At 39.7% G+C, this 20,761-nt stretch overlaps 2 protein-coding genes across 10 annotated transcripts; both read right to left on the bottom strand.

Moving 5' to 3' along the window:
• Positions 1-3: 3 nt before the first annotated feature.
• Positions 4-11,535, bottom strand: LOC101167968 (zinc finger protein 384). 9 transcript variants are annotated; one of them, XM_011481003.3, is made up of 12 exons: positions 11,363-11,535; positions 9,956-10,023; positions 9,595-9,662; positions 8,494-8,815; positions 8,109-8,231; positions 7,663-7,817; positions 7,498-7,574; positions 7,325-7,394; positions 4,132-4,286; positions 3,339-3,417; positions 3,049-3,207; positions 4-2,384 (listed from the first exon to the last, which is right to left on the bottom strand). In XM_011481003.3, the coding sequence occupies exons 3-12, from the start codon at positions 9,655-9,657 to the stop codon at positions 1,959-1,961; spliced, it is 1,629 nt and encodes a 542-aa protein (XP_011479305.1). In that variant the 5' UTR covers positions 9,658-9,662; positions 9,956-10,023; positions 11,363-11,535; the 3' UTR covers positions 4-1,958. The 9 variants fall into 9 exon arrangements, with proteins under 9 accessions (XP_011479305.1, XP_011479301.1, XP_011479298.1 ...); XM_011480999.3 differs by having other exon boundaries at positions 4,132-4,299; positions 7,170-7,394; positions 7,663-7,784; positions 11,363-11,534; XM_011480996.3 differs by having other exon boundaries at positions 4,132-4,299; positions 7,170-7,394; positions 11,363-11,534.
• Positions 11,536-12,535: 1,000 nt separating this feature from the next.
• On the bottom strand, positions 12,536-20,644 carry LOC101155616 (flotillin-1). The gene is made up of 13 exons (XM_004074270.4): positions 20,518-20,644; positions 19,998-20,061; positions 19,635-19,710; positions 18,613-18,703; positions 18,310-18,453; positions 17,198-17,317; positions 17,020-17,115; positions 16,677-16,829; positions 16,392-16,573; positions 16,168-16,213; positions 15,139-15,276; positions 14,708-14,872; positions 12,536-14,621 (listed from the first exon to the last, which is right to left on the bottom strand). The coding sequence occupies exons 2-13, from the start codon at positions 20,038-20,040 to the stop codon at positions 14,601-14,603; spliced, it is 1,275 nt and encodes a 424-aa protein (XP_004074318.2). The 5' UTR covers positions 20,041-20,061; positions 20,518-20,644; the 3' UTR covers positions 12,536-14,600.
• Between the last annotated feature and the right edge of the window lie 117 nt (positions 20,645-20,761).

Raw genomic sequence — 20,761 nt, forward strand, 5'->3', positions numbered from 1 at the left:
TAGTGAAACAAAAAAGTGTTCTTTTTAATCAGAAAGTTTTTGAACTTTATTTTCATAAGGGAAGAAACAGTCTGTTCAGATGAATAAAAGGTTTAACTGTGCATACAATATGCAAGAGTGTAGCATAGAAGGACAATAACAACTGTTTTTATCAGGAGCATGTTACTTTTCAGAAAAAAACACAATGAAATACAAGGTGGAGTACACACTAAGAGCATGTGTCTGTCATACAGACCCTTCCATCATTTGGATTAGGTAGATAGTGGAGCTCAGTCCCATTGTTTATTTCATAATTATCATAGATCATGTGTGGAGCACAGGCATGTTTTTAGATTGGGGCTGGTTCATTTCAGACATAGCACCATTAAAGTAATTGCAAGTGACTACAAATAAAATCCAGAAAGTTAACTGTATGGCTGCAATTTGTTTTAGAGGGTTTGACATGTATTTCCATTAATAAATGAAATGTAATTAAGAAATGGGAGCAGCTCCACTCTTTTTTTTTGGGACGTGCGCCTGCTTTGCAGGCTTGGACAAAGCCAATGATTTGGTTCTTCTTAACTGGAGTTCTTTAGTTTTCATGTATATTATGCACAAAAGTCATTCTTCCCTTTTGCAGATGAAAAAGTCTATCTATTCTATGTACAGCATACTGCAATACCATAATGCCTCAGACTGGATATTATATGGATAAAATTAGCATTACATTTATAATGAAAGTAGTAATAGCCTGTATGAAAAGGTCTTTTAAAAAAAGATCAATAACAGTACCTATCAGCCATCTTTATCACACAATCATATACTCCATTCAGCCATCCTGACAACACAAAGCTGGACTGTCTTCACTGGGAGAACAATGAAATGTAACACCATTACTCGTCTCAGTTCTCATCACATTCATGCACTGACTTTTTCTTCTCTCTATCATTACACGTTCCTCTGTTGGTAGAAAAATACAAACATATGATATAGATATAAAAAAGACAAACAATGTCAAACATAAAGTAGAAGTTCCATCAAGTGCTTTCTTTAGGACCACTTCCTGTCCTTTTTCTCTCGTGTTTCCGCCTCGCTCTGCTGCAGATTCTGTGTTCAGTACATTCGGAGACGATCCTCAGAAAATCATGGTTCCTTTGCTCTTCTCGGAGAACGGGAGCGTTTGGAGGATGCTGGTCTGTGACGCCAGTCCTTTGTTGTTGCAGAGTTTCGCCCCGTTTTCCAAGCAGCAGTTTTCCTGTTCCAGTTCTTTTCTCAGGTTTGTCCATCTTGGCACTCGAATGCCACTGACACATTTTGATGTTCTTCTCCTTAATTTTTGGAATATTGTAGTCCACTGTGGTAGTTGTTGCTGTGACGGTTTCAGTTGTATTTAATCAAAGCCTTCTTGTCCTCCCATTTTCCCTTTGTTGGGTGTAAAATAAAATTTGGAGAAAGTTAAAAAATACATTTCCTTAGACTTCAGAATCCTGTGAAGAACTGAGAACAGAAAAAAGTAATTTTTCTTTCCCGATATTTCAAAGTTTAGTCACCGAGGATCAGATCCATCGGCTTAGGACCACTGAGTTAAGGTTCTTACAAAGCAAAGAAATCAATGACTCCTTTTTGAAAGTTTTCAAATATTTCAGTCCAGGTTTGGCTTTAAAATGTGCAGACAAACCTCTTAAACCAGCAATCTACAGGGGTATTAGGGGAGGGAAAGCTCACTGTGAAATGTCTGATCTGATAAGAACATCTCTGTTGTTTTTAGTCTCAAAGTGTCAGAATCAAATCCAACTTTTGATTGTAAAGCAGAACTTTGCGTTTTTCAGAGTGGATTCCGGGAAACCGTTTCATTCAGTGGAGGATTGCTAAGCAGATGACTTGCATATGTCTGACAAGGAGGGAAAAGTTTTTACCATATTTTGAATAAATTTGTTCATATGGAGCTTTTTACAGTGAGCAGAGCGGGAGGCTGCAGTCTACGAGTTCATGTGCTCCACCTGAATGGCTGACGTGGAGACGGTGAGGCAGAGGTCTTTGTGGGTAACTGGGAGGTCAGCCACAGTGACAGGCTTGTATTGGATTTCATTGGCTGCCACTGTCTTGTACTGGTGGAGGTCGAACGGGCATTGAACCACAGCTTCTGAGGGCTGCTGGGTAGACTGATAGCTGCCTGGGGGTCCAGGATTCGGGTTCTGGTTGGTGTTGTTGGGGTTGGATTGACTTTGAAGCTGGCTTGCACCTCTGCCACCTCCACCAGAAACACCTCCTCTCCCTCGACCACGGCCTCGACCCCTGCCGCCTCCACCCGTGCTGAGGCCTTGGGCCTGCTGAGCTGCCACCGTTGCTGCCACGGTCAACGGGTCAGGGTTGTGTTTCCTCATGTGTTTCATTAGGTAGGTTTCCTGGAGACAAAAAAATGGACAAATATTTGCGTAAAGCAGTGGTTCCCAACCCTTTTCAGGCCACAAACCGGTTTAATGTCAGACAATACTTTCATGGTCCGGCCTGTACGAGGCTGAAGTGGGTGTCCAACTCTTCTCAGCTTCCAGTTTCCCTTAACCAGTGTAAAGTTGATCTTCATCCTCTGTCAAATATCTGCAGCTGCTTTAAAATGTATTTGTACACCAGATTTCATGTAGGAACCATTAACAAGCGATAAAGATTTTCTCTTAACCCATAACTGACAAAGTGGAATCTAAAAAAATCGGACACCAATTCCGCCTCATTCAAGTTTTGAGGTGCAACGGAAAAAAGGAAAAAGAAAAAAGGATAATATTTTCTGAATAAAAAGATAAACGTGAATCCACCGTTTGAGAAACTTTATTAGCAGCATCCTCGCAGTGTTGGACAGCCGGTTGCTGAATATCATTTTTCATAATGGTGTGCTAGTTGGATTTCATGTTTTCTCTCCCTCAACAGCTCTGTTTTTGATCTTCTGTGATAACGTAACCACAGGAAAACATCTCACGTGTTCTCCAGCTTGAGTTTCTCTTTCATTTGAACCTGTGGATGGGTTTTGGGAGAACTGACAGTTTAGGCTTTAAAAGAACAAATAAGAGCGCTTACGGATGTGTAGGATCTGTTACAGAGGCCGCAGGAGAAGAGTTTGGCATGTTTGACGGTGTGCGTGGACAGATGAACCTCCAGGCTGGCGGCGTCTGTGTAACCACGATTGCAGTTGTGGCATTTGTACGGTTTGTCTTTGTTGTGCTGCCGGCGGTGAGACTGCGGGGAGAGACGACACAAATCAGTCTGTGGCTAAAAGGCAACTAACCGCTCACATGAGACAGACAATCTTTTAAACTCTTTGTGTTAATGCATCAACATTAGAAGACCAAACCGGTCTGCACGCTCACCTGTAGGTTGGACAACTGGGTGAAAGCTTTTTCACAGCCGGGATGGCTGCACTTGTACGGCCGATCCCCTGTGTGAATTCTGAAAAATCCATAACTCAGTTAGACTCAATATTTAGACTCTAAATTACATAAATATGACAAATAACTTTATTTAACCTGCGTTGAAGCCCAAAGTCAAGGTAACGATGGTTGCTTTTTAGCTCAGTTCAACAAAGCATTAATTACATTTAGTAAAGTCAGATTCTTTTTAGGATTATGGGAGAATTTACAGTCAGAAATCATAAAAAATACAGACAATATCCATCAAGTGTAAGCTTCTAAAAGGAGAATACAAATACAGACCTTTATTATAATAAATGTGTGGCAGGTACAGCACAGCCAGTGAAGGAAAGTCTCCAATTAGGTTTGTTTATACTGTTAAAATGTTTATTTATGCAGTTTATTTATACCAGGATAAATAATTACTATTGTAATGATTCAATAAAATTAAAATATTTCAGCGTTTTTATTATCAGATTAAGTTGTGATGGTTTCCATAAGATCTAAATGTGTTGACAGTGTTTTCCTAAAAGTCTTTGGAAGTTCCAGTTTAGATGACAAAGAGTTGTTGGTGCAATCCTCCAAACTGGACAATGTTACAGCACTGTGTCATCCTAATTTAACATGTTATAAACACTTACATTTATGCAACATTCATGATAAAATCCTTTTTGTGGAGATGGGCTCCTATAAGAGCCCACCTCAGAAGACAGCGGATGGTTAAAAGCCCGCCCGGCCCGTCCCGGCCCAGTACCGTGTGTGCTGCTGTAGGTGACTGAGCTGCCTGAATGTTTTCTGGCAGAAGGAGCAGCTGTAGGGCTTGGCCCCGGTGTGGATGCGGATGTGCTGGGACAGGTAGCTGGAGTTGGCAAACGACTTGGAGCAGTGAGGACACTTGTGGGGCTTTGCCTCCGTGTGGTTTCTAACACGGGAAGCCGGGAGTGGGAGGGGTCGAAGGGGTGGAGGGAGAGAAAGAGAGAGAAACAGCGAGAGATTTTTAAGCTACAGGCATTACCAAACGTCACTGTGAACTGATCTTCAAATCATGCGTTAAAGTTTGAAAGATCTGCGATCAATGACGTTGATGGCGGATCGTTGGGTTGGACAGTGTGCTCTTTATGCTGTCTGAGTTGTGAAAACACAGAACTAACATACAGCACAGTCACACGCTGCTCTCTCTCTCTCTCTCTTTCTCTCCAGCTCTCTCTCGACCCTGCTGTGTGTGTGTGTGTGAATGTGTGTGTTTACATGCACAGTTCAGATGAGCTTCAGTTAAAACGGCTTCAATTAGCTGCTTAAACGGTGGTATTAAATGGTGCAGATACATGAAAACAACTTTATTTACTAAAAAAATGACCCAGTCTGCTATGACATCTGGTTAAGAGTCCACTGCTGCCATTTAACAGGGAGAATGTCAATTCCAAGGATTCGTTTTGTAAATAAAATGAAGGTAAGTTGTCTGGTTGTTCCCAGCAGTTGCTTCTATCACAGAAGCAGCAGAAAACCATGGATCATGTACATGGAGGTTGGATTATTTTAATGAGGACGTCCAACAACACTTCTAGTAGTCTAATAGTCTAAACTAATCAGACGGTGAACGCTTACCGGTAGTTTTGTTTGGTTTCAGTTTTACATTTAATTTAAAGTCTGGTTTCAGTCAGTTGATCAGATGATTGTGTCTTTCATTGTTAAAGACCCACTCCAATGAATGTTTCTGTCACATTTTTCTCATGGTGAAGGACACATTTAAAGAAAATTAGGCTTAAAATAGAATTTCTGAGTATTTCTTTATTCAAATGGTTGTGAATCAGGACCAGATGAAAAAATGCTGTTGGAAAAGGCTTGTAGATGTAACATGGAAGCTACTACGGCAACCCACAAGCTCCCTGCTGCGCTTCATTTCCATGCATCCACTTGCAGACAAATAGATCCGTGTACGTCTTCGCTTTCCTCGTCTGAGCTGGAATCGGGCACAGAACTGTACGGATGGATTGTTCTGATATTGCTCTGCATTTTTGTTGCATCAGTTATTCTAGGTTGGAGTTATGGGGGCCTGTAAGCTAACGAGAGAGCAGGCGAAAAGATGAATGATGGGAAGGGGGCGCGCTTACTCCACGGCAACAGCCACAACTCAGAGACAAGTTTCTAGTGAACCGCTGCCGCTCTGCAGGAACTCTGTCAAAAAAAAACACTCTGTTTTTTTTATTTTAGCTAAAAACGGCATAATCATAATTAAAAGACCACTGGGAACACATTTAAAATGGATTTTAAAAAAGATCAGAGTGGGACTTTAATGATCACGTGGAACAACATTTCAAGTCTTGCATGAGCCAATCAGACTGTGAAAGCTTTGTTTTGTTTGGTTTCAAATTTTACTTTTGTTTTTAAAGTCTGGATTCAGTCAGACCATCACTTTTTTAAATCTTTTTTTTGTTAGGCAAACAGCAGCCTGATTCTCTGAGTCAGTCTTAGTAAGAGACCTTACACTCATTCAGTGATTATAATTGAAAATGTTACAAAGATAACCAGATATGCTAGTATACATATTATTTAAAATTAGTAGATTTATGAAAGAAAATCTCTTTCTTTGCTTGCGAAAATTAGAAATCATTTAAATATGTTCTCAATCTTTTGCAAAAAGCTTCATGTTTTCCTAGTTGAGGTTAAGATGCAACACTTTGAGGGTAACAAAGAGAATATTAAAAACAAGAATACTGTGGTATACTAAATGAATAAACTATAATTAGGCTTGCACAATATACCGCAAATTTATCGTTATCGCGAAATCAAGCTGTGCAATATGCATACCGCAAAAGACGGCAAAAATCGCAATAAATGATTACCTTAAATGTGCTTAAACAAACTCATGGCAGCTTGAAATATTGAACAAATGAAATAAATCCCTTTATGCATTTAACCAATCAGAAGGACCCGTTTACGTTTTTGATCAATCAGATGAGCCCTTTTATGTTTGATGTTTGCCTCCTACGTCGACAAGGGTCATTTGGAGTATAATTTTTAAACTGTTGCATTGAAATGGAAATGATGTTTTTGTTTTTTTTTGCTATTTGTTTAAATACCGCAATTTATATTGTTATCGCAATATTAATTACCAATATCGCATATCGCGAGTTTTCCTCATATCGTGCAGCCCTAACTATAATAATTATTTAGCTCTAGTGGACCATAGCTTAATACAGCTAATATACAACAACACGTCTATTCTATCACTTAAACCTAAGAGATTTACAGAATATTATTGTATCTAAATTAAACCAAAAATATAACTTCCTTACAGAGGGATGTAAACTTTTTCCTAAAACTCGTAGTGTTTAATAGGTTAGGATTTACTCATACTATCAACGCCTTAAATAATAAATAACACTGCAGCTTCCAGACATCATTACTTTGACCTGGATGAGGACATGAACCTACAAAGGGAAGCAGTAGCTTCAACTGCACAAGAAATGGATAATATTTTAATTTTGCTCAAAAGGTGTTGCAGTAAATTATTAAAAAATGACAATAAACTGCAAATTTCTGCTTTTGTTTTGATAAAAGCATGTCAATGATTGCTTTTGGAATTAAAATATAAAAATAAAATAAAAAACAAACCGGTTTTAAGTCAAATGAAACTTTGTTAATCTATAAACTGTGATTTGGTGCAGCTTCAAAGCTGTAAAAAGCTTTGATTTAGAAGCTCCACGATACATGAATGCAGACGCTCATGCACATGCACGAGCAGGCAGACACAAACACACAGAGGAGGTCAGAAAGCCGCCGGCTGGGTACCGTGTGTGCTGCTGCAGGTGACTGAGCTGCCTGAATGTTTTCTGGCAGTAGGTGCAGGTGTAGGGCTTGGCCCCGCTGTGGATGCGGATGTGCTGGGACAGGTAGCTGGAGTTGGCAAACGACTTGGAGCAGTGAGGACACTTGTGGGGCTTTGCCTCCGTATGGGACTTGGCGTGGATCTGCATATCCGACTTGCTGAAAAAAGTCACCGCACACATCCGGCACCTTGCAGGTTAGGAGGCAATTAAAAAAAAAAGCCTTAGTCAGTAAGAATAGAAAGACAACACTAAAAGTTTTTTTTAATTCCAATTTAATATCTTCCAGTCACCTGTAGGACTTGGGGCCGTCTTTGCTGGTATGATCATCCTCATCGTTAGACAGATCATATGGGTCAGCAGTGTGATGCTGCAACACAATAAAAACAATTTTTGAGGATGAAATACTGATTGCTAGCAATCAAAATGGAGCCCTTAAAAACTAGACATAGCCTCACCTGTCCTCCAGCAGCAAGGTGAGCCAATATTAATGCATCACTTCCTGGAGGGAGGACCCCGCCCACTCTCCCCATCCCCTGTTTGCTCTTTCTGCCTCGCTTTGATGGCGTCGGCATGACAACTGCAGGAGGAACAGCAACATCGTCTTTCTTATCTAAAAAAAGAACGAGTTCTAAATGAAAATACGATCAGACATAACTAACACGAAAGTAAATTAATCTACAAAAGTAGGCGACGTGGGAGGTTTTGCAGCATCAGACAGCTCATTAAAAGCTGTGGAGTTGTTGGACCCACACCTCCTCTTTAAAATCACCAACCACACTTTCCCAAAATCCCTTTATCCGTAGCCACTCCCACGTGTAAGGAGCGGCGTATGTGCATATGTGAAATGTAAACACAGCTAGTGGCAGCAGTAAAGTCGTGGTGACCTGCAGCGGTGGATTACCTGTATTTGATGGGTGCAATGCAGACACTATCATGGTGGTGGCAGAGGGGGGTCCAGTTACAAACGACTGAGTTGAGGCTGTTGGGACAAGCGTGCCTTGAGGGGTGGTGATCACTAACCCAGCTAAGAAGAGAAGCAAGTGTTATCTGACAAACTAGTCTCTCACCACAGGGGTCGACTATAACCTTCTTTGTAACAATGTAGGCAACCAAAACTACAAATAATAGCAAAAATACGGCGGAGTCTTAAAATATACTTTTTTAGACAGCAAGTACAAAATACTGACAAATAATGGAATCTCTTCCTCAACCATGTTATTTAAATGACACAAACAAAGAAAAAGCTTTGTTTTGATGATGATGTCATTTGTTGAAGTCTCACTCACCTGCAGTCATGATCCCAGTGGAGGGAACAGGCACAACAGTGACGTTCTGGGAGGTGTGAGACTGGTGTAAATGCCCCCCGACTGCACTCAATGAGGCGCCACTGCTGTTTCCGCCAACTCCTGCACCACTACCACCCCCTTCTTGTTTTGGGACCACCCGCACCCCAGATCCTGGGTCCACTGAGCTTGGGATGGCAAGCACAGCTGTAGGAAAGTGGGGGGATGATGTGGAAGATGCAGAAGAATGAGGGAAAGGAGGTCCATTGGCTTTCTCTGGACCCAGCTGCTCCTTTGCCTTGTTTAGGAACATGGCGTTCTCGATCTAGACGGCAGTGAGAAAGCGAGGTAAAGAAGGAAGAATGAAAAAGGACAGGAAACGAGTGATGGTGAAGGTAAAAGGTTTAATAAAGGGGGTAGGACAAGAATGATAAGGATTTTAAAAAGTTGAGGAAAGAAAAAAGACAAAGAGTGATGGTTGTAAAGATTTTTTAGAAGTAAGGTTAAAAAAACAGAAAAAAGGAAAGGGGTGGAATGGGGGCAGGTGAAGCAAAAATCAGGACAGGACATCACAAGAGAGATAAGAACATGCAGACAGAATGGAAGACGGTAGGAATGGTTAAAGGTGGGTAAAGTGCATGAAAAAATAAGGGAACAGGGGTTAAGGGAAGAACATGTGTCACAGTTGGTCAAAACGTGTAGAAAGGCAGGAATAAAATGTGGCAAAGAGTTATAAAAAGAGTGAAAGATGGATTGGATAAGGAAGAGACAAAAGAGAAGAAATAATAAGAGAGAAGAAAAAACAAATGCACGGTGAGATGCAAAAAGAAAGTTTGAAAAAAAGGAACAAAGAAGAAATAAGATGAGAGTGGAGAAGGACAGGAGTAATCTTGTGATTGCATTACTGCACCGAGAAATAATACTCAAAAACACACGTAAAAGCCTTAAAGTGAGAATGTAATCATATTTGGCTGTGGCATAAAAAAAAAATGTAAATCTTTTTTCTGATGCAATGCAATCTTCCAAGGCTTGCAGTTTTGTCAGAACACATACCACTATACCTTATGCATTTAAAGACAATTCCAATAATAAGGTTGTCTCTACCTGTCCTTGTACAGTGGGGACGGGAGACCAAAAGTATGATGAGTTGAAATGGGAATCGTCCATTATTTCTGTAATTAAAAAGCAACACACTTAGAAAACACCTGTCCTCCCCATCTCCATCGATATTTCCAAATTTTTCTGTCACATGAGAAGAGACCATGCACAGCTGCTTTTTGATCAGCTAACGTCTTTATTCCGTGCATTCTCTCTTTCACGGCTGACATAAGGAGTGTTAGCTTAGACAAGGACAGAGAAGCTAGACAGACTATGCTTCATGATTTCTCTGAAAAATCCATCCCATGCAAAAATAATCATAATAAAGTTCCAGCTTTTGTGATTTTTTTTCAATAACTGAGCATACCAGGTGAGGAGGATGGTAAATGACTTTGCAAAGATGCTCAATCAGGGGGAATGCACTGCATCAAAAATCTGCATGAGGACGAAAATGGAGGAAAACACAATTGATCACATTTTTTTCCCCTTTTTCTGATTTAGTCCACATCTTTAATAATTGCTGACACTTGTGTGCTGCTTTAGTGAACGGGATATTCCATCAGCACCAGAGCCGTTTAAAACAAATCTTAACATTTTTTTTTAAGAACACCATCATACAAGCTCTAAAAACTGGGTTGCCAAGTCTCAGACTTGCTCAAACAAATATTTCTGTTCTCTTATAATCACAGACAGATACAGGCCTGTTTATATTTGTGAGACAGTGGAAAAAATGTTTTGGTCCCATTTTTATTTTTTGCATGCATACTCGCTTCATTGCCCACATGTATTTTTTTTTTTTTTGCAGTTTTAACATTTTTGTTTTCTGAATCCATTCAGTGCAGGAGGATACCATGCAATCTTATTGCGCACACAGTTGTGCAATAGCATAACATGATATATAGGGCGTGCATGTAGTCCATTTTAGTCCATTTACTGGTGCTTAGCATGGAGAAAAAGAGTCTGTTAGAGATTTTAGAAGAGTGCATGAAAAATAAATAGCATTTTCTCATGCAAACCTTTAGCAATATCAGCCTTATTTCGACGAAGCTGAAGCAACCATTAGTGAAAGAGACAAATTAGCTAATAGCCAACATGCTGTAGCCATTTTGCAACTCAACGTAAAACAGAAGAGGCATTATATTGGTGAATTTCAATGTCAATGTTTCAGTGAACTGAGAGCCATTTTTGACGAGAGGGAAGAAGCTGCAACACTGTGGCACAGCTAGCTAGGAGCTAGCGCTAGCAGTGATTTGAGTTGACTTAAAACATTAAATTAAATGGTTAAAAACCATCTTGCAAAGTCTAGGCACAGATGGTACGCTGCAACCAAATAGCTGCCGCGGGCTAAATTGGTTATCTGGGGATGGCACAAACATGGCTAACGTTAGCTGCTTAACGCTAAGAAAAGGGGGCAAGCTAACTTGCCTCCATTAATTTTCTCCTTTTGTTCGTTGGCTTTCTCTAGCTAGAATGAGGCCTCTATATTCATATGCTCCGCCGGTTGGCCGACGAGCAAACAAAACTAGCCTTGCTCCCTACGCCTCCATTCCTCACTGTCTGTTCATCTCGCAGCGAAAAAATAAAAAAAAGACGGACAGAAAAAAAAAAAAGTCGAGGGAAAAAAAAAACAAGGCAGAAAAAAAACGTCGACGCCGCTGTCTCTGTTGGAGACGCAGCTTCAAGAAGACTTCCGGTGACTGGGACAACGGTGCTCTCAGACACACTGAAAATTACTGTTAATTAACAACAGACTTATAACTCCTGCAAGAATTACCGGTGAACTGGACTCCCTTTCAACCCCCCCGGAGCTTCCTTGGGTCGGGACAGTTAGGAAACTTTGTCCAAATCCGCCCCTCAAAGCTCTCAGTTATGCCTTTTTTCTTCGATTTTTTTCCCTTTCCCCCCCTCCAGCTCTTAACGCGTCAGGGCGGACCACGTTAAGCAGGCGCGCTTCCGGTTTTTTCTTTCAAAATAAAGCAGCACGTGAGTCGTTTATTATTAATTTGCCTAATGTTAGTTAATTTTTGTAGCTGTAAAACCGTATAAATAATGTGGTAAATTGGTAAATAAACTCACTTTACAGTATGGGTAGAAAACTGAAAAATGTTAACTTGTACAGCACTCGCAGATGTTCAAACCTTTGTAAATCAAAATAATAAGTAATGTAAAAAAATAACGTAATAGAAACGTTCCGTTGGTATCAATTTCTCAGTTTTTAATTAGTAGTACTGTCACATGGATACTTTTCTTTTCTAATCTGTAATTTCATCGGTATACCATACAAATATTAAAATTGTTTGACTTACTCCTCCAAATAGTTAAATTTTATCAAAATGACCAAACAATCCACGTGTGCAGTGTTTCCGGTGTTTTTGTTCAGCTGAATCCAAAACATCACTGTGCAATATTAGTATTTTAAAGCATTAATTGTTTTTTATAATAATGTGTACAGATGACAACTTTAGAAAATTGATGTTTAAATGAATATTTAAACATATAAAATTGAATTAAAATCGTAATTTTACCTATAAATTATTTGACTACAAATTTTACCTATAAATTATTTGACTACAAAAGGGGAAATTTAAATATTTAAGTAAAAAAACAACATTTTAAAATACAAACCTTTTATTAAGCATATTTGCCGGCCATAGTAAGTTGGTGAAGGTTCTCATTTATCCAAATGACTTGGTTGTAGTTGATCTTTAAAACTGATGTCGGTTTTAAGTTTAGACACCATGACTCAACTTCAAGATAGACATAATAGGTAAAACATAAATAAAAAAGGAAAACCAAACAGTTTTTTTTTTGAAAATTTAGCAGTAAAACCATACAAAAACAATGCAATAATACATGCATAACTCAAATATGTGAACAAAATTAATGCATATGAGAGGCTCATGTTTTCAATAAAGTATTACTTCTTGAAAAACATTTGGGACATGGGTCTTGGTTTAGGATTTAATACATATATTGTGTGTACATGAAAGTAGTTGCAATCTTTTTGAAAGACAATGCCTCCGCGTTTCACCGACAATGGATAAACACGACTAAACGGCCCCTAGTGTTTAAACAAAAGAATAGCTGACACCAGTGTTTACAATAACAAAAAGTCTCTAACTTTCAGACTTTTACACATTTCTGCTGATACACAGAGGATTCTCTTGGATTAGTAGTGCTGTTAGTGTTACTCCTGATACAGTCAATCCTAAGATAAATATCAAATGTATAGTGCATCATACACGTCATAAATAGTATCACTTTAGTACCACTGCACTAAAAACATAACAGAAGCACAATGATATCTATTTTCTTTCTAGAAGCAGCAAACAAGATATTTCTTACTTTGACAAAACCACAGCACCACAGTCTGGTCCTGCTCGGAAATAAAATCCCGTTGCTATTTCAAGTGTGACAGGTGCTGATGCGTGTGTAACAGCAAAGCTTATCTTTAAATAAACCCTTTATTCCTGCATTTCAGTCCCTCTAGCTGTACTGTTACCAGCACTGCTAATTGTCCAACAGGTAGACAAAAATGGTGAAGGAAACAAGAAAAAGTTACAAGAATTCAAGCATAAACTTTGAACTTTCATGTGGTTAAAAGAAAAAAAAATATGAAGGAAAGATATTGTCATTTCAATAGTGAGGTTCTTTTGTTTTAAAGCACATTTTCATGCATTTATACATTTTCTAAAAACTATTTCACGTAATAGAATAAAAAGTGGAGTTCTGATGTGTAACACAAGACAGGATCATTTACAGCGACAGAGCCAAATTAAACACCACAACCAGCAGATGAATCAGTGTCGGCTGCATTGAGGAACTTTAGCTTGAACACATTTTGTGAATTATTTAAGGTAATGCAGAGAAAACTGAGAACATTTTAATGGCTGGTATAGCAAGGATGGTGAGAGGGATTCCTGATAATGACCATCCATTTTTAGATTTAAACTTCCCTGAAGCAAAACTATCTTCAAGCATTTAGTTTTTTCTTTTCTTTGTGGCGACTAAGTTTGTTTCAGTTCTCTCAAAACAACTACACAAGTCCATCTTCATCCTTCATCTTTGGTTTCACACGTTAGATCTGCCTCAGAGCTGCTACAGTACCAGGGAAAAATAACACAAGACTTCTCAGTATAGTGATGCCTTTCTGAAGGACGGAAAAGTCATCAATGAGGAAAATCTGTCTGGAAAATGCAAATAGCTCAAATTAAAATGAAAAAACCAAGTGTCACGAACACTAAAGCTGTTTCAGTTGATGAACATGCATTATATACTTTAACATATTAAAGAGCGGCATAGTTTTGGGGCACAAGTTCTCGGTGCAACTGTTCAGCTAAAGATCCTGGAGCAAAAAGTGTAACAGATAAAAAGAGCATCTGGAAATGCAGACGGCGTAAAGAGCTGAATCCTACCGTACATTTTATCCTCTCTTCCATTTCTGCACAAAGCAAAAACTATTTTTCTAGACATGTCAGTAGGATTACTAAAAGACAGTTTTGTATTCATGTTTAGATTACATGTTCATGCTAAGATGCACTTAAGGTTTGGCAGCAAGGCAGCGGACAGGCAGTCATGGAAACATTAAATGTAAACAGACAGTAGTGAGGAAAAAAAACCTCAGTTTGCTGCAAGTACACAGTAAAAAAGGAGGGAAAACGCTCGACTTTGGTGGATTTCAATCTGACTTAGATGAGTAACGTAGACAGGAGTTAAAATATTGTCATTTAAATACTTTGTGTTGAACGTTTACATAAACGGTGAAGGTGTTTCTGACCAGGGAAACAAAAGGGAAAAGACTGCAGCATCAACACTGACATTGCCAGACTTTTAGAAAGAAAAGCTCATGAACCCATGAGAGGAGAGCGTGACTCTTACAACGACAAGACAGAAAACACCTGAGGTATACAGCTGCACAGAAGAAGAAAGACAGGGGAGAATGTGGAGCGGCTAAGACGATGGAAATATAGATCTGTCTGCGCACTTCAGTTCCTGGTTTCAGTTGATTCTCTTCAGCCGGTACGAGAAGTCACCTGCAGAGAAGAAGAGAAAGACATTTTATGGTGATTACTCCGTATAAATTAAACTCTGCTGCTCAGTATTGGTCCATTTGCGTTACCAGAGAGATGTTGACTCCCGTCAGCTTCTCCACGGCTTCGGGAAGGCGGGTCATGATGTCCAGCACCTCTCCTGACAGTTTTGCGGCGCCGATTTCCCCGGCTCCGCTGGACACCATGGTGATCTTGTGGGCTTGACTCAGAGGCTTGCTGATCTCCTCTGCCATCTGGTGTCCAGCAGAAATGACAACATTTTAAAACTAAAACACACTGACCTGATTTCCCCCCCCCGGAAAAGTAAAAAAAAGGAAGAAAAAGCAGAACTATCAGGTGATTTACTACAAAAACAACAAAAATTTAATAGTTATATTCATTCTATCCACTTTTATTACTTTCAGCCATTTTTATGTTAATTTTCTTAACAAAATGACCATTTCTCTCCATAACTGTCACACGGGTGACAGTTTCAACATTGTGAAGGGACATCTCTCACCAGAGGCAGCTTCTCCATCAGCATGTCCACCATGGCTCCATCCTTATATTGCTGGAAGGCCTCCGCCTTCTTCGCCATCTGCTCCGCCTCCGCGCGGCCCATTGCCTCAATGGCGTACGCCTCAGCTTCGCCTTTAATCTGAAGGTGAAAAACGCACTTCATGAGGCTTTTTGTTACACAAATGTTATTTAGTTCAAGTGTCACAGGAAAGAGTGTCATACGAAATGTAACGACAGGATTCCTTTTTCACACTACAGCCTTAAAATTTGCCCCAAAGTGCTGAATGTGACACCAAGTTTGAAAGTCCACTACATTTCTGCGCTGATTGGAGATCTGACTGGAAAAGTGACAACCAATGTGAGATCACATTATATGGCACTCTAGAGTTTATAAATGCAAATATGTGACACTGTGTGATAGAAAGAAGAACGACCTCATGGAGCCGCATCCGTCATTCCGGACACAATGTACTAAAATGTCTCTCCAGAGTTCAGGCTAAGACGATGTCTCTACAGCAGACAATCTCTCTGTTGAAAGAACAGCTACAGCAACTGTGGAAAAAGCCAGAACCGAATCCTCTTCAAATGTTCTAAAAGTTTCTTTACAACAAATTAGAAAGTAACTAAATATTTTTAAATGAGGATCATAGGACATAGCAAATTGGAAAGCAAGAAGTGTTTTATTGTTACTTCAGAATAAATCACCAGATTTCTACACAGTTAATGGTTAATGGTGTATCCTAATCCAGCATTTTCCTACCTTCCTTGAAGGTTCAAAGGGCTTTACAGCCACAGCCCCATTCATTCATGCACACACACATTCACACACTTCACTGCCAAACACTGATGCCAACCTATAACCACTAGCAGGAATGTGGGGGTTCAGTGTCTTGTCCAAGGATACTTTCACACATGGGTGGGAACCGAACCTTTGATCTTCCAGTCAGAGGTTGACCGCTCTACCTCAGCACCACAGCCATGAACTAATCCATGTAGTTTGTGGGTTAATCATGTCTTGGCTGTGACTCACCCTTATAGACTCGGCCTCAGCTTCTGCCTCCATAATCATCTTCAGACTGGAGAAACAGATCAAAGTGCAGACAGTCACCACATTATTAGACAACATCACTTGCTTCAAAAGTTCATAATGCAACCATGACACAAATCTTATCCGTAGAAACCAAAACATGTGGATACTTTGTTTGTTTTTTGGCCGCAGAGTGTGTAGGAGGCGATCAAGAAGCTAAAACTCACCGCTGAGCTTCAGCCAGCTTCTCCTGGCGGTAGCGCTCAGCCTCTGCAGGTTTCTTCACTTTGGCCTCCAGCTCCTTCTCCTTGCGGGTGATCTCCTGATCCTGCAGAAAGATCTGCTGGCTCCGCTCAACAACCTGGACCTGCATTCTCTCCTCCTCGATGCGCTGCTTTGTCTTTGCAACCTGCAAACAAAGATCGTTAAATATTTGTAGCTCTACCCATTTGGATTACTAAAAAATAAAAACATTAAATGATACAATATCAAAGACTATAGTAGTGATTTACCTGCAGCTGATAGGCCATCTCTGACTCCGCCTTCTTAGTGTTCACTTCAATATCATACGCTGCCTTTTTCAGCTCATAGTCTCTTTGGGCTTTCGCCATTTCAATGTCATTCTTGTACTGAGCTGATATTTTCTCCTGCATGGCGTGAGCCTCCTGTGGAGAGACGGAGGAGGAGGAGCAGAGAGGAGGAGAGTGAGGATCCACAGGAGAGAATCACAAAAACTGACTGAAGTCAGCAGGAAGCAAGCTGCCTGACAGATAGATGATGGGTGTCTATGTGCACAGTTCACACAAAGCTTGATGACTTCCGAGGAGCAAAGTGAATGTTTTCACAGTGTCTCACCCGGATCACAGCATCCCTCTTGTTCAGAGCTTCTCCAATGCGAGCGTCTTTCTGCACCTGTGCTGTTCGAGCCTTACCCAGCGAGTGCAGATAATCCTACACACCAAAGCAGAAGACAAGACCATAAGAAGAACCTTTTACCTTGTTCATTTTCGTTTGTGTCACACCAAAGACACACCTGGTCGTCATGGACGTCCTTGAGGGTGTAGCTGACCACGCTGATCCCCATGTTAACCAGGTCAGAAGAAGCCACTTTGAAAACCTGCTCTGAAAACTTTTTTCGATCTTTGTAGATTTCCTGATAGAAAAAACAAACAAAACCAAATTTCTTACTCTTCCAAGTCACAGGAATGAATCCACATTTTTTATTGAAAATGACCCCTCATTTGTGGTTTACTGTTGTCACCTATAGATCCCTATAGTGCTCCCAGATTTCATAAAAATGTTTTTTTTTGTATTTAAATTTGGTACAAAACATATCTCCATTTAGAAGATTTAAAAGTCAGGAAGAAGAAAAAGACTGAAATGAATTATAAATATTGATTCTTATGTCCATATTACATTCATTCATTCGTCTTCTAAACCCGTTTTGACCCTTTCGGGGTCCCGGGGTGCATGTTCCAAATATTACATATACAGCATTATAGGTCTTTGAAAGGTTCTGACTTTTTCTGTCTTGTTTAATAAGAATTGTTTTAAAAAATGCATAATTAAATCAATTTTCATTTAGTAATTGCATTGTGGATTCATAAAATCCTTAATCGATTTTTTGAGTTCTGCAATTTTATTTATCTGTTTTGTGCAAAAACATTTTTTCTGTTTTCTTTTGGTGCAGAAATGAAAAAGCTCATTAATGAAAGTTTGTTGTTTTCTCAGTTTAGATCCTGACTAGTGAGAAAACAGATTTTTAAATCAAACAAAACTGGATTTGGAATAGATTTTTATCAAACCAAATAATGAGTTTGAGTCCAAATCTACCGTAATTATTTTCGTATTTTGCAGGAATGATGGCGTGCTGATGGACCAGGGCTGAGAAACATCGGTTTGAAGAATAAAAAATGACAGAGCAGCTGCCTTGAAAAATGAAATAAACAAAAGTACAAACGACAATGTTTTGGAGGACTGCGTTGTCAAACTGAAAGCTGGATAGCTGATGGGGATTTTTTTATTTATTATTTTCTCCAAAAGATTCTAAAGACAAATAAGTTTAAATCTAAAAGTTTAACTATTCCTCCTTTGCTCATGTATCTAAAATCTTTTGGAGGGTGGTTCCAAATCCCTGATCCTTACCTCCACAGTCAGGTGGGCGATGATGGCCCGCTGGTGTCCCTCAAGAGTTTCCAATGCGATCTGAGCGATTTCATGCTCTGACTTTCCCATAAACATCTGGCAGGCTGCAGCCAACATCTGTTTATTCTGACCCTGGATCTTCATCTGTTCAGAATAATCACATGTCGGTTTGAAAAGCAGATGGTTATTCATGCCAATGACAACTGCATTCATAGGAAAGAATGAAGACAACAGTGACTGAGGGGAGAAGATTTCGGGCCCTCTCATGTTGTGACCTGCTGTTCTGCAGTGACTCATGCTGACCTGAGCGATCCCTGTGACAGAGATGGGCACGCCGTGACGAGTGTAGACCTTATCGCTCTTCACGTTCAGAGTCAGAGTGTTCAGAGAAATCCTGCAAGGGAAAGAGAGGATGCTGTTGAGCTCATGATTATTGATGGAGCATCAATAACTCTAATGGTGTGCAGACGTACCATTAGGCACATTTGTTTGTTTGCCTTAAAATATTTCTAAAATAATTTCCACACCCATTATTATTTAATTCTGTCATAAAAATTTACAAAAAAAATCATTGAAATGGGTTAGGACTACTGATGTATAAAGTGTCTCATCCTCCCCCATCCCTCTGCAGCAATGGAATATTCCATCAACAGCAACAGCAGGTTAGTGAGCAGAGACTCTTCGAAGAGATTAAGAAATAAAAAAGGTTAATTGAGCAGCTGAAAAAAGGAAAAGAAAACAATGAATTTGTTGCCCCACTTTCAAAAGTGGAGGAAGACAAAACAGTAGAAAAACCGAATTAAAGAAAATAAAGAGTCAAGAATTAGAAAAGGGACAGAAAGGAAAAGGTAAGGGAGAGAGGCAGTAAAATAGTAACTAAGTTTTTTATTGACGTCATTCCATAGTGTTGTGCTGCTTTATTTTTCCATCGTTCAAATATTTGTGTTTCATTTTCCTTCTTTAGTAAAAATATTGTATATAAAATACATTTATTTAACATTTAAATCGATTATAGGTTTTATAGACACAAATGTTTTGATTTGGATTCTTGACCCTTGATGCTGTCTAAAAGTGGATGTTTGACCCTATAGGCAAAGATTAATACACAGAGGGCCCCATGTTACTGTTTGCCCGGGGCCTCAAAATGTCTGCCGCTGGTACCATCAGAGAAACTAGAGCAACAGCTGGAGTATAGCCACAAGAAAGACTAAAGTAAGACGAAGAAGAGGTTGGGGTGTTTTTTTTTGTTTTTAGTTTCATTTGCTTGTTCAATGTGACAATATATTACTTTACAAAAAAAGCCTTTAATAATTTTGAGTTCCTACCTCTGTATCTGCTGAATGCACGGGAAGACAAAAACTCGGCCTCCAGCGATCATCAGCGGAGGAGAGCGACAGAAGCCTGGGAGGAAACAGAGACCAAGAAACCTGAAGTTAACAAGGTTGAGTGTCTGTAAACAAAATCTATTTCAAACTGTCTACATCTGCTCCCACTACAGAACTGTAGCTTTTAAAATAAAAAACAACAAAATCTTTTGAGGAAAAAAATGAATCCATCTGACATCAAGATGATTTTAAAACAGAAGATACTTGAATGAATAAAACACAGGGATGAATCCTTTAATCTTATGTGAATATTTGCTGCTTGTTTTGTTCTTGTTTGGTTCCTCCAGACAGTATTGGTGTTACCTGACACCACCATGGCTTCATTGGGACCGCAGGTGTAAAACATGTTTGCTGATCCTCCTTCACGCTGTTCAAAGAAAAAAAAATAAAAATATGTTTACATGGTGTCCTTCATATTGAAAGCTCCTCCTGGCTGCTTTCTGGTCATTTCAGTGAGGAGGCCCTCCGCCGTGGATGTTTGACAGCAGCACAGGAAGAGGGAGGGGGGATGGAGACCAGAGCAAACTAGAGGAGCTGGAATCTAATTTACGCAAACGCTGCGCAGTCTAACCTCCACGGAGTGCTGAGAAAATAACCGAAAACCCACGCAAACCAGCTTCAGTTCACGGAGCAAAAACCATCAAACAGTAGCTCCTTTACTGCAGGCTCACAAAATAAGCTAAGTTAGTTTATCCTTTGATTCGATCCGAAACACTTGATTATTGCGATCTATATGAAATGCAAGGAAAAAGCGGGATTTTGAACGCATGCGCACCGACTACGAAGATAAATGGGGGGAAACGATAAATGGATGAAACAGTACCTTTTTGATTAAATTGATGAATTCGTTTCCCCCGATAATTTACGTTAAACCCAAAATGATGCGGTGGTCGGGAATAGGACTGCGCCTCAGCGTCTGCTATCAACCTAACGGCGAACGGCTGCCATCTAGCGGCGTGGTGGGGATATGTCATTGTCTGTTAAAAATGACTGTTCTCACCTTTGGACTCCTTTAGTTGATATTTGTGCTATTACAGTACTGTATTATTATTTTAGATTAAATAAAT

This window comes from Oryzias latipes, chromosome 11, assembly GCF_002234675.1.
Source record: "Oryzias latipes chromosome 11, ASM223467v1".
Lineage (NCBI taxonomy): Eukaryota > Metazoa > Chordata > Actinopteri > Beloniformes > Adrianichthyidae > Oryzias > Oryzias latipes.